The sequence below is a fragment of the Brienomyrus brachyistius genome, chromosome 3, assembly GCF_023856365.1.
Source record: "Brienomyrus brachyistius isolate T26 chromosome 3, BBRACH_0.4, whole genome shotgun sequence".
Lineage (NCBI taxonomy): Eukaryota > Metazoa > Chordata > Actinopteri > Osteoglossiformes > Mormyridae > Brienomyrus > Brienomyrus brachyistius.
This window is the reverse complement of record NC_064535.1, coordinates 14417666-14430036: the sequence shown is the minus strand read 5'-3', so window position 1 is coordinate 14430036 and position 12371 is coordinate 14417666. Positions and strand designations below refer to the sequence as shown.

The following is a 12371-nucleotide window of genomic DNA, read 5'->3' as shown; positions in this document are numbered from 1 at the left end:
ATTCGGTGAGCCACTGTCCCACTCTCTCCAGTGAGCACTAACCTGTGTGCGCCGGCGAGAGTTTGTAAAAGCTGTAGAGGTGGTGGCTAAGGATGTCTGAAGTGCGGACAGGGTAACATGGCTGTAAGCATGTGAGAAAGGGGGGAAGAGGGGGGAATGTGATGGGGGAGGGTGGGCTTTGACAACCGTGTGGGGTGGGGTCGAGGCAGAAAGCAAGCTGCATATGGCTCTGAGTGACACCCCCCCCCACCCCCACCACCAGAGAGGTCCCCACACCGGCCCATCCTCCAGGCGGGCCTGCCGGCCAACATCACCGTGCACGTGGGGCAGGACGCCCGCTTTGTCTGTAAGGTGTACAGCGACGCCCAGCCCCACATCCAGTGGCTGAAGCACATCGAGAAGAATGGCAGCCGCTACGGATCTGATGGACTCCCCTATGTGCGCGTCCTCAAGGTACGGTGCCAACCCCTCCCCGCTGCCCTGGTGTCAATGCCCCCCCTTCTGGTGTCCAGGCAGTGCTCACACGTGTCAGGGCAGCTTTTTGCCCTTCTCGGAACATTCATCCAAACTGATTTCAAGTATTTTCATTTCTGCTTATTTCAGGATTCTTATTTTGAATTTTTATCTCAGGTTTCCAAACAATTTATCAAGCCTGCATCTGCAAACAAAAAAAAAATCAATCACTATTTACAGTATTTTGTTGCGCGACGGACATTAAAAGTTTTCTGAACCCATTCAATGAGTCTCTCGCTCCATTTCCCCCCCATTGCCAGCTGACGTACAGGATATTCTTGTGATTGAAATGGAACAGCAAGCTGATTTTAATGCAGTTTTCTTTCCCTCCCCTGTTGGTTTTTGTTCCTGTGGGTGTTTTTTGTTTTATCTTGGTGTCCAGCGGTCTGGCATTAACAGCTCTGATGTAGAGGTGCTCAGCCTGTCCAATGTCACCGAGGAGGATGCCGGGGAGTATATTTGTAAAGTCTCCAATTATATTGGGGAGGTCAGCCAGTCCGGCTGGCTGACGGTGATCTCAGGTAAAAGGCAGTACCGCCCCCCGCCCTCTGACCGCGCCCCCCATTTTTGTATTTATTTATTTTTGCTCTGGGGCTCGTCACTGGCTGGTTCTGGTTCTGGTTTGGTGGTTTTGGTTCCTGTCTTCAGGCCTGGCTTTGCTCTCCCTGTCGCCTCTGGGGTCAGGCCTGGTTGTTCTGACGTCGGTTTGTACTGACATGGAAAAACCCTGCGACCTGCTGCCCCTACTTCTTGCCCACGCCCTCCATCTCCTGTATATGACTCCACCCCCTTCCCAATTTTGCCTCTCCCATCCACAGTCAACCCCACCCCCCAAGTACATAAATGGGCAAGAAGGAGCAAGCTCAGGTCCTGCAGCCGGATCTTTTCCATGCTTTTTGTCCATCTGTGGTTTTAAATGCATGAGGTAGCCTGTTGTGACCAATGGGCTGCTGGGAAGCGTTGGTGGGTGACGGGACACTGCTGGTGTGGTACTCTGTTATTGTATGACCCCGTTTCCAGTATCCCCCTTCTCCAATCTGGTGGCACTGGGACTGATGTTTTTTTGTGGGGGGGGGGGGAGGGGGGCTTGCCCCTCCCATACTCTCCCTCAGTCCCCATCTACGCTCTAGATGGGAAATCAGGCGATGGACGTCCTCCTGCTTGCCTCCTCTGGTTTTGTGGGTCTCATTATCTCATTTCTTGTGTGTCCTCCTCTCCTCCTCTTCCCCCTTTCTTCATTTCAAACTCCCACACCCTCCCCATTTCCATTCTCCTTCCTCTGCCCCATCCCCCCATGCTCCTCTTGGCATTCCTTCTGTTGCTTCCTGTTCTTTTCTTTCCTTTTCTTGGCCTCTCCTTCTACCTCTCTCTCTCTCTCTCTCTCTCTTTCTCTCCACCCCTCCCAGACCGCAGGTGTTAACACCACGGACAAGGAGATTGAAGTTTTCTACTTGCCCAATGTCACTTTCGAGGATGCGGGGGAGTATACGTGTTTGGCGGGTAACTCTATCGGGATCTCCTTTCACTCTGCTTGGTTGACGGTTCTTCCAGGTACAAATCCTTATGTTCTCCTCTCTTCTTGCCCTCTTCCTTCACTCGGTGCCTTTTTTGATGGCCTGATTATTTCTGAACATGCAGCCTGCTCTAGTTTCCGGAGTGCAGGACACCTGAACTGATGAACCTCCGTAATTGTTTGCCAATCTCAGGAACTGCAGGCACGGTTCTTTTGGTAGTCAGCCTGTCAGACAGTGCATCGCACCCCTGCGTAGAAAGTTAATGAGCCTCGTGGCAAAGGGGACAATGGAAGGTTCCGGAATGTTCAGATGTCTTTGTGCCAGGGGGAGCAGGCTGTATTTCTGTCTTTCTGTGGGATGTCTGTTGGTGTTGTGGATGTGTGCCTGTCGTAAAAGCATGCTTAAACTAAGACAAGCCTGGAGTCACTGCTTGCATGTCTGTGTGTCCATCTCTCTGTCCATCCTTCTGGCAGGTGTATGGGGCGGCACCCTGCTCGGGATGGTGATGTCACTCCTCTGTCACGCAGAGGACTGACCACCAGCTCGATCAGGGTGGCGTTCTAGTCCTGAGAGAGACCAGATTACTGCTTGTTATTACATTACCTGCTTACGTTACCACATTGTGTCTAACCTGATGGTCACAAGGCAGGATTGCTAGACCTGCATTGTGTTGGGGGGGGGGCTGTGTGTCATTGCTGGGGGCATGGGTGGGGAAATAATCCCAAGAACCAGAGTCTAATTGTTGTTATGAATGAGTTATGGATTGGTCAAAGCCCTTTTTGACAGTGTGCCTGCTTGTTTTGGGGGCAGAATTTTCATTTTTACTACATCTTCCACAGGAGGGTGAACCCTTCGAGAGTCTGATTACTGCAGCTCTACCATTTGTTTGTAGAAACACTTAAAATTGTGTGCAAAGCTTTAGATGAAGCCAGTCGATTAGTTGCAAGTTCCTTCGATGGGTCGCCCTCTGTTGACAGATCCTTGAATTAGGTTAATGAATTTTCTCCATGTCTGTCTGAATTGCAGTCAGGACAGAATAACAGGGGGATTCATGACCCTCGTCTTTGCACAATGGCCTCGTTTGTGGATTCTGTGCGATATGCATTATGTGGCTTTATAGAGTTATATTGAAATTCTGATGTTTGGACGTTTTGGCCACTGGCTGTTCTGTTTGCTTGTATGTGGTCAGATTTGAATTTATTTATTTATTTTTTTTAATGTGTGTATGTGAATAAAGAATTCTGTTAGGGGACACACAGCCTCCACCCGCAAACAGTTCTGCTCTGTTTATCGAAGAGTTTTATTGTCAGATTTATAGTGTTTGAAGTTGAATAGCAGTCGTAGGTAGCGATTCCAGAATTGTTAGCATTTAGCTGTTTTAGCGGATGTAGTAGAAGATGATTTTTCAGGTTCTGTGCCCAGTTGTGCCTGTGTGTAGGTTGCTTGTTTTGTGTGGGGCACATGCCCCTGACTTGGGTCCTAACCGCAACCCCCATCCCCACCCCCACCTTCACAGCAGTCCCCGAGGAGCAGGTCAAGGGACTGACCTCACCTGACTATGTTGAGATCGCCATCTACTGCGTGGGCGTCTTCCTCATCGCCTGCATGGTGGTGGTGGTGGTGGCCTGCCGCATGCGCACCACTGCTAAGAAGCCTGACTTTGGCGGCCAGCCCACCGTGCACAAGCTCAGCAAGCAGATTCCCCTGCGTCGCCAGGTAACAGAAAGTAGATAAAGAGTTTGCAGACCCCTTACCATCCTATTCACCAGCACGCATGCCTCACACTCCTGAGCGGACTCACATGCAGTAACCAGGCAGGGGGGAATAAGGCAGGGGGAGCAGTGGTTAAAACAAAAAAAATCTCAAAAATCCTGGGTAGCTCTGATGGAATATTCAGCAATATATAAAAAAGTTACATTATTAAGCTTTAATGAAGGGAAATGAGAAGGATGATGACACACGCAAGCTATTAAAACTGATAAGGTCAATCAGTCAGTCGTTTCAATAGCAGCAGTGAAAGACCTGCTGATTATGGTCGCCATCGTCATCTTGACAGTAGCTGACAATGGAATCAATCCCGCGAAGCATATTATGTTATTTCTTAAGGTCTTGGACCTTGGTCGCCATTGTAAACGGGCCTGGTCATTACTGCATGTCGTTACTGTGTAATTAACGCTTTGCCTTAGAGAGAAGAAAACAAGGTAACGTTTAAGGTTACAGTGCAGCAGACAGACTCCTCCGTCCAGGTAAGAACAGAAACGAAGGACATGAGATGTTCAGGGCTGTCAGTCTTTCTGGAGACGAGAGCCACCAGTTTTCTGAGAACTGCTGACAGCTAATGAGACCATACTGACCTCTACATACAACATCTGTTTTACACAATTCAGGGTATTAGTTGTGTTTTATTATTTGCACGTATTTGTGACTTTTCATGATAGTTTATGAGATGCATCCCTTCAGTCTTAGTTGACACAGCCCCCACCCCCCCCCCCCCCAGCACCTATCAGCAGGTCACCAGCAGAAATTCGAGGTGATTAGCCATACCCCTCTCGCCCTGTAGGTGTCAGCAGACTCGGGCTCCTCCATGAATTCCAGTACCCCACTGGTACGGATCACCACCCACCGATCCTCAGCCCATGACGACCCTATCCCAGAATACGATCTTCCAGAGGACCCGCGCTGGGAGTTCTCCCGGGATAAGTGAGTGACCCCCCCCCCCTCCCAGCCTGCCTGTTGAGTACTCCTTTTCCACATCCGCACAGCATTTCTGGCCAGGTTCTGCTTTCGGCTGGGTGTTGCCTTGTGAGCTGACAGATTTGGGGTTTGAGAAGCTTCCCAGTCCTCCAGATAAGTGCTGTGTCTCTCCAGCCAAGATGACCACGCATGCAGCCTCCCAGGACTGTATACTGTTCCCATGACATTGACACAGCCAGGTGTTCCCGCTGTGCACTTTTACACAAGACTTTCACGCAAACTATTAATCCCTCATGTCTTGATAAAGGCCCATTAATCATTTATCAGCACTATATACTAGTAAGTTGTTGACTCACTGTTTCTTTCCAAATCATTAAACACTCATAAATGTAATCTGCAGGCGTAGAGCTGAAAGACAATAAAAAGAATTCCTAATTAATGGAAATTCTTAGGCTTAAACTGCCGTAAGAATTTGCCCACCTCTTGCCATTATTTTTCTGCTGGTTAATCTATGACTCACTTTACAAACCAGCAGCGGAGGCTTGTGTGAACACCAGCTCTGGCCTGTGCTTAAAGCACAGCAGAAAGGTCACGTTGTCTCACAGACAATTATTTAACTACCTTCATGTGGAGTGTACTATTTTGCAAAGTGGGGGGGGGGGGGGGGCACTATTACGCAATATAAAAAATTCTTCTTTGGGTGCAGAAAGACTCGGGGAGCGAAGCGACTGCTGTGGGCGGACTCTTTGCTGTTCTAACGTGAGACGGAGAGCCTGGCAGCCATTTTGGATCGATTTGGACCATAGTCCTGGCTCAGTTTTGAGCGCAACTGTTGTTTCACGCTGCACCCTGTTGCGATTCTGACAACATGAAAGTTTCTCCCTGTGGGATGACCCGCTAGTGTCTTGTACTTATCTATGACTCTTACTTTCCTATAAAGTTCTTTGTATGTTTTGGGGCTATTTAAGGTTGATCCCTTGTTGTTTTCTGCTGCGTTTAATTTTCTGCTGCTCGGACAGATGGACAGGCAATCTTTCCTTCCTTCTCTCCCCTCCTCCCCACCACCCCATGAGTTTTTTACTTGTCATTACTGTCTGCCTCCATGGCTGTGTTGTAAATGTGGAAAATTCTGGAACGCTAACGTTGTTGAAAAATGGTGGTTGGAGAACAACATTGATTATCTTCGGCTGGTCCAGAGAAAGGGTGCTATTGAGCCAGGGGGCCAGCGGGGGCCAGCGGGGGCCACACATGGACAGAATGGGGATTGTGTTCCCGCGATGAGCCTGGTGTGAATGTTTACACAGCCGGGACACGGGGCCATGTGTGTGTGTGTGTGTGTGTGGGGGGGGGGGGGGGGGTACTCAGTGGAGGTGGGGCCAAGGGCTGCCAATCCTGTGCTTGCTAGGGGCAAACAGAGTTCAGGGGTCAATGTTTAAGCTTGAGGTTGCCTGATGCTGGGGGAGGGGGTGTACGCGATGATGGACCTGCTGACCCACTTCTCAAACACTGCTCTGTAGGAAGAAACGCCAGCAGGTTCTCTCCTGAGTAATAACTCACACACAAATGCTGTATTGGCTCCATTTCGTGAAAGCATTTCTGTATTTTTACTACTCACAAATAATTTGATCCTATTTTTGGCTCTAGTGTGTGTATTACAACAGAGACATTAGTATGGTGTAGGATGAAGAAGAGGCGCGTGAATAAAACATTTACAGGGTGAGGCTGTAACGCAGAGCTGGACCTGGTCCCAAATCTGGCCAAATATCTCCATCAGGGGCTTTGTGACAATTTCGAGGGCTTCTAAGCCCCAGAATTTTCCAGGCCAGCTGTGATTGATGAAGGGTCTCTCTACGGTCTTGTGTTGGAGTGAACAGGAGCTGTTCCAATAAGGATTTATCTTGGTTGTTGAATGAGTTGAAATGGCTGATAATTACTGGAGAGGGTAGTGACCCCCTTAACCAAAACGTGACGATGTTGGGGAATGATTCCAATGATGTGGGTGAAGGGAGGGTGGGTTGTGGATTCTCTTGAATGTCAGTGGTGCTGTTGTGAAAATAGATTCGAATAGTTCCCCCGCCTCTCCTGACTCTCTCCCCCCCCCTCCCCCCACCCCAGGCTGACGCTTGGCAAGCCACTGGGAGAGGGCTGCTTTGGGCAGGTGGTGATGGCTGAAGCTATGGGGATCGACAAGGACAAGTCCAAGGAAGCTGTGACAGTGGCAGTCAAGATGCTCAAAGGTAATCATCTCCTTGGTGGGATCTTCATCTCACCAGGGTTAGCAGGCATGGAAGATCTGCAGTTCTGTTTGCCACTGGTGGAATGTCATCCTAAAGAAACTCCAGACTGTGGGAGGGGGGGGGTGAGGGGGGCCTTCATTGATTGTTGGACTATACTGATGGGGCTTTAAGGTTACAGCTTGTTCAGGGAGTAAACAGAGACTGTGGTTTAAGCCCCCAGCACCTCCCCCGTAGCGAGATACCCACCCTAGGATTTTTCAGTGGCCTCGGCATTGGAGGGCTGGTGAAAATGAAGTGAGGAGGTGGTGGGATCGCCTGTCGCTGTTATTTCCTGGTGCTGACTGAGGCCTGCATTCCGGACCTTGATTGCACCAGGTGCAAAGGTCCACATTCAGCACCTGCAAAAAGACATAGCGGGGTGGTGGGGGCACACATTGCACAAATTATAATAGGAGCTAGAAAGACAGAAGGGGCTCAGGCAAGAAAGGTGGCTTTACGTGGCAAGATAAAGATTTTAAAAGGGAGAAAAGGGCAGCTTAGTTACAGGGGCATTATGGGTAGTAACTCAGCCAAGGTGATCCGGCTGTGACTATGGGTGTATCAGTCAGTGCTTGCTAATGAAAAAGGTGATGGTGCTTCACGTAATTGCACCAGATTAAATAAACGCCTTTAATTCTCCACAGCTGAAAGGAGACTTTTGTATTCTCTGTCTGTTTGCAGTTCTAATCTTTTTTTTTTTTTTGTGATGGAGAAAAGTTTTTTTTTTTTTTTTGGTAACATTACACTCCATCGTCTGGGAATCGCGCCCGGTCTACAGAACGCAGCTCCCGTGGATGGAGTCTTGACATTATTGCGGAGGGTGATGTAGGTGAAAGTTCCCCCCCCCCTTGAGGTTTACCTGTTATCCCTCACCCACCAGACGACGCCACGGAGAAGGACCTCTCTGACCTGGTGTCTGAGATGGAGATGATGAAGATGATTGGGAAGCACAAAAACATCATCAACCTGCTGGGGGCTTGTACGCAGGACGGTGAGTGTGTGTGGGGGGGGGGGCGTGGAGGGGAGGGCTTCAGCACGGAATGACTAAGATGGACAAGTATGATGGCTAGTGAAGCGCTTACTGTTGAGGTTAACGTTTAGTTATCACATTTGCACATTTGATGTCTAATGATAAAGATCTGATGGAAGTAAGTCCCAAAACGTCCCCTGCAAGCTTCTGGAATATTCATTATGGGTGCAGCTCGGGGATTTGGGACATATTTCTATAGGTGTGGTCTGGATGACAAGGACAGAACAGAAAATATATATATGAACCACAACATATGAGATACAAATTTTCAGGATTTTTAAAAATATTTCATGTATCTAGACTATAACATTTGGCCATTTAAGGAGCTCATGTGGCCTCAGGGAGTGGCATGGTGGCGCAGTGGTTAGCACTGCTGCCTCACACCTCTGGGACCCGGGTTCGAGTCTCCGCCTGGGTCACATGTGTGTGGAGTTTGCATGTTCTCCCCATGTCGTCGTGAGGTTTTCTCCGGGTACTCCGGTTTTCCCCCACAGTCCCAAAACAAGTTGCTAAATTGCCTGTAAGTGTGTGTGTGAGTGTGCCCTGCGATGGGCTGGCCCCCCGTCTGAATAATGGACACAGTGTGGCAGTGTAGGTCAGGGGTCTCCAACTCCGGTCCTGGAGGGCTACAATCCAGTAGGTTTTCTATTCTATCTGGCTTCTGTAGGATAGAAAACCTACTGGACGGTAGCTCTCCAGGACCAGAGTTAGAGACTCCTGGTGTAGGTGCACTGGGAACCTCAAGCCTTAAATTATATAGTTTTGTCTAATATTGCCGGTACAGACAGTGAAACAACTTGCCAGCTTATTACAGAATAATGTTGCATCGTTTTTTTTATTTTGTGGTACCAGAAAGATTGATCAGCTGGCCAGATTTAATAATGCATTCAAAACCTGTCACAGGTTGAATAAATAAAATAGTCACACTCTATGAGACTTAAAGGTTGAGTTTTGTTCGATTCAGCAGCTTATAAAAACTTAAAATCTGAAATGTATCAAAATAAAGATAAAAAATATGAATTCATATGAACCTTTACTCTACTCTCACTTTCGTCTATATAACATTTCCGTTCTGCTGGTTTTTGAAACCGGTGGAAACGTGGGCAGGTTCTCAAATGGCACCAAGTGAGATCCAGCCCAGCACCGGCTCTGTGTTGGTGGACATTAGTTAATATTTAGCAAGATGGACTAGGTGACTGAGTTCTTTCGGTAGAGGGGGTGTCTAAAGCCGTGTTCCCCTTTCGCTCAGGCCCTCTGTACGTCATTGTGGAGTACGCCTCCAAGGGGAACCTTCGGGAATACCTGCGAGCCCGCCGGCCGCCCGGCATGGAGTACTCCTACGATATTGCCCGCGTGTCAGACGAGCAGCTCACCTTCAAGGACCTGGTGTCCTGTGCCTACCAGGTGGCACGTGGTATGGAGTACCTGGCCTCACAGAAGGTGGGTGGGGCTAACTATGGGTGGGGTCTGGGGGCTCTAAACTTACCTACACATATGTTACATGTAAAGTATAAGATCTATTACCGTGTTCAAAATTCAAATAAACTTTATTTTCTATTATGAAAATCCCTCTTAGATACAGCTTATACCTAACAACACGACAACACTACAAGTAACTGAAATAAGGGTCACAAGTAACTTAGTAACTCAGTTACTACTCAAGTACAAATCATGAACAAATATAGTAGCTGCATGAAATACAGTACTACGCAATAGTCTTAAAGCTGTTTAAAAGTCTTAAATGTTTAAAGTCATTTATCCGGGCTGCTCAGAACAAAAAACATAATTTAAGAGCAGAATATATGCAAATTAACGGAAACACAATAACTAGAAAAAATTTGTTCTGCTCTCCAAAAAGTCACTGATATGAAGTTGGATGGTTGGATGAACACCATTTCAGTTCCCAAACCTCTCCTCGGGGGCACCCCAGCCATTCCATGTAATTAATAAATTTCACCACCAGCCCACTTAATAAACTTAATAGCTTAAAAAGTCAATAGCTATATGAGGTGTGCTAGTGGTCGAGTCAAAGAATATGTGGGTGTTTTGTATGGTGCTGGAAATACTGGGGTGATTGTAGCAGAAGTTTCGAAATGGCTAAGCTGACACTCCTGGTCAGGCATAACAGCATAGTTTTGCACCAACATGAAGAGCATTTATACATCATTTTCTTTGGCTGCCTAAGACTGGCACAGTACTGTACACGAACGACTATGATTGATTAATGATGAAGGAACATCGGATTAGTACACATAGGCTCTGTTTACACTTGGTTCTAAGATGCATCTTGGGTGATCAGATCGCAAGTAATCAGCAATAAACACAAGTGTGAACGACCACCAAGATGCATTGCGATCTCATGGCTCAGACCACTTTTCGAGATGGTCTGGGATGCATTTGACCACACATCTTTTCCACAGTAAACACTAATGCATCCTGGATGCATCCATGACATGCACATTACAATAACTATAGGCAGAGCAGTAATGAAATCTGAGCACAAGTGGTGAGCGGGACACCTTGGAGACTCATAATAGATTCAGGCGTAAACATCGATGTGTCTCGGCTGGCCACTGGTCAGATTGCCCAAGACTTATTTTAAAGCTTAACGAACACCGTTATACAGGGCAGTCGGACTTCTAGTGAAATGATCTTACACAGAGGGGATTACCCGGTTATCCTTTAACCACCTAGTTAGAGTTACGGCTGTGTGACGTTCATTACATCACTAGAAAAACAAGTAAAATCCTGCCGATGATGGCAGCCAGAAGTAAGGATTTGCTACTGTGTGGCCGGATGAGACCAGTCTGATCCCAAGACCATAGTTTGACAAAGACACCCCATGTCTGTAGCTCTCCACAAACATACAGTCTATGGCATGAATATTCAGATGTATATTTTTTGGAATATTCTTAAACATCTGCAAATTTTAATAAGTGTGCATCCTGAAAAAGGCATAAGTGTTTCATTTTTTTACCCAGACCTTCGGTCTCACCGCTGCTCCTTCTTGTACCTCTCAGTGTATTCATAGGGACTTGGCCGCGAGGAATGTACTGGTCACAGAAAGCAATGTCATGAAGATAGCTGACTTCGGCTTGGCCAGGGACGTCCACAACATCGATTACTATAAAAAGACCACAAATGTGAGTTCCGCCCTCCCCCCACCGTATTTTGCTTTTGGTCCTGCCTTAAAGGAAACGATCAAGATGAACCAAGACATAAGGCACGTCTGAACTCTCCTGCCACTTCAGTGGGATTGATTATGGGGGTGGTGTTCAGATGGTATGGCCCAGAAGATAAGTCTTCATCAGGTCTGTTTAGTGTGACACTCGTACAGCAGTAAGCTGGAGTAAGCTGGGGCATGGTTTATTTCACCGTTATGTGCCCTAATTCCTTTCTGTCTCCCTCCATGAGAAAACTTGACAGCCAGAACGAACATTAAATGTGGGCGTTTTATCGTGAAGCTGTGACCTCTGAGCTGTCGCCGTATCTGCAGGGTCGTCTTCCAGTGAAGTGGATGGCCCCAGAAGCCCTCTTCGACCGAGTCTACACACACCAGAGTGACGTGTAAGTATTTCTGTTTATAGTATAGTATAGTAGTATAGTATATCCTCAGAAAATTTCAGAACTCCGAACACTTACCTGCCAGTATGTACAAACAGACCAGAATTGTTTGTCATTGGGTTCCAAAAATGAAGAACAGGACAATATTACACATAGGGGAAAATACTTCATAACACAATATGTGCAACACATAGTTCCATTGTATCTGCGGCTACAGCAGGTGGCTGAAATCGCGGATAATATTGAACCATCAGCAGACTCCACATATCGCGTGGTTTTCCTCTCCTTGCATATGGTAAAGTTGACTTGAGAACCTATGATCGGTAAGACATTAACCAACATTAAATGCAGTACTGATAAAGTATAATGTACAATATTGTACAGTACTGTACTCTCTCGAATGAAAGGTATTCTAATGGCAAAAGAGCAAATAACATTATTATGAAGACATGCCTTGCAAGAAATTCTAGCATAAATTCCTGAGTTGGACCGTTGCATGCATACATTTCTGTACTGAAAGCATGTCAGACTGGCCCTGCTCTGGAACCAAACCAAACCATGTCAGACTCCGCCCTCAACTACGTTAAAGTGACGTGATTGGCTAATGAATGAGTATAACCGAGACCCTGTTTGTCATGCTACTAGTGCATGTTTACAGTTTGCCATTTTAATTTTTACACATCGTTCTAAAACAGAAACTAACAATTAATGGATAAAATTGACTTGTCTCTCAGCTCGTGTGTGTGTGCAAGTAAATAAATGGTTATGCAAATATCACCG

At 47.1% G+C, this 12371-nt stretch overlaps 1 protein-coding gene across 1 annotated transcript in view; it reads left to right on the top strand.

The window, feature by feature from the left end:
- LOC125738248 (fibroblast growth factor receptor 2-like) overlaps positions 1–12371 on the top strand; it is a 37890-nt gene that overhangs the window by 16497 nt on the left and 9022 nt on the right. Inside the window, 9 exon segments of the mRNA XM_049007040.1 lie at positions 263–453; positions 1920–2064; positions 3544–3743; positions 4588–4727; positions 6837–6958; positions 7878–7988; positions 9277–9467; positions 11048–11170; positions 11524–11594. Of these exon segments, the coding sequence (XP_048862997.1) occupies positions 263–453; positions 1920–2064; positions 3544–3743; positions 4588–4727; positions 6837–6958; positions 7878–7988; positions 9277–9467; positions 11048–11170; positions 11524–11594 (1294 nt within the window).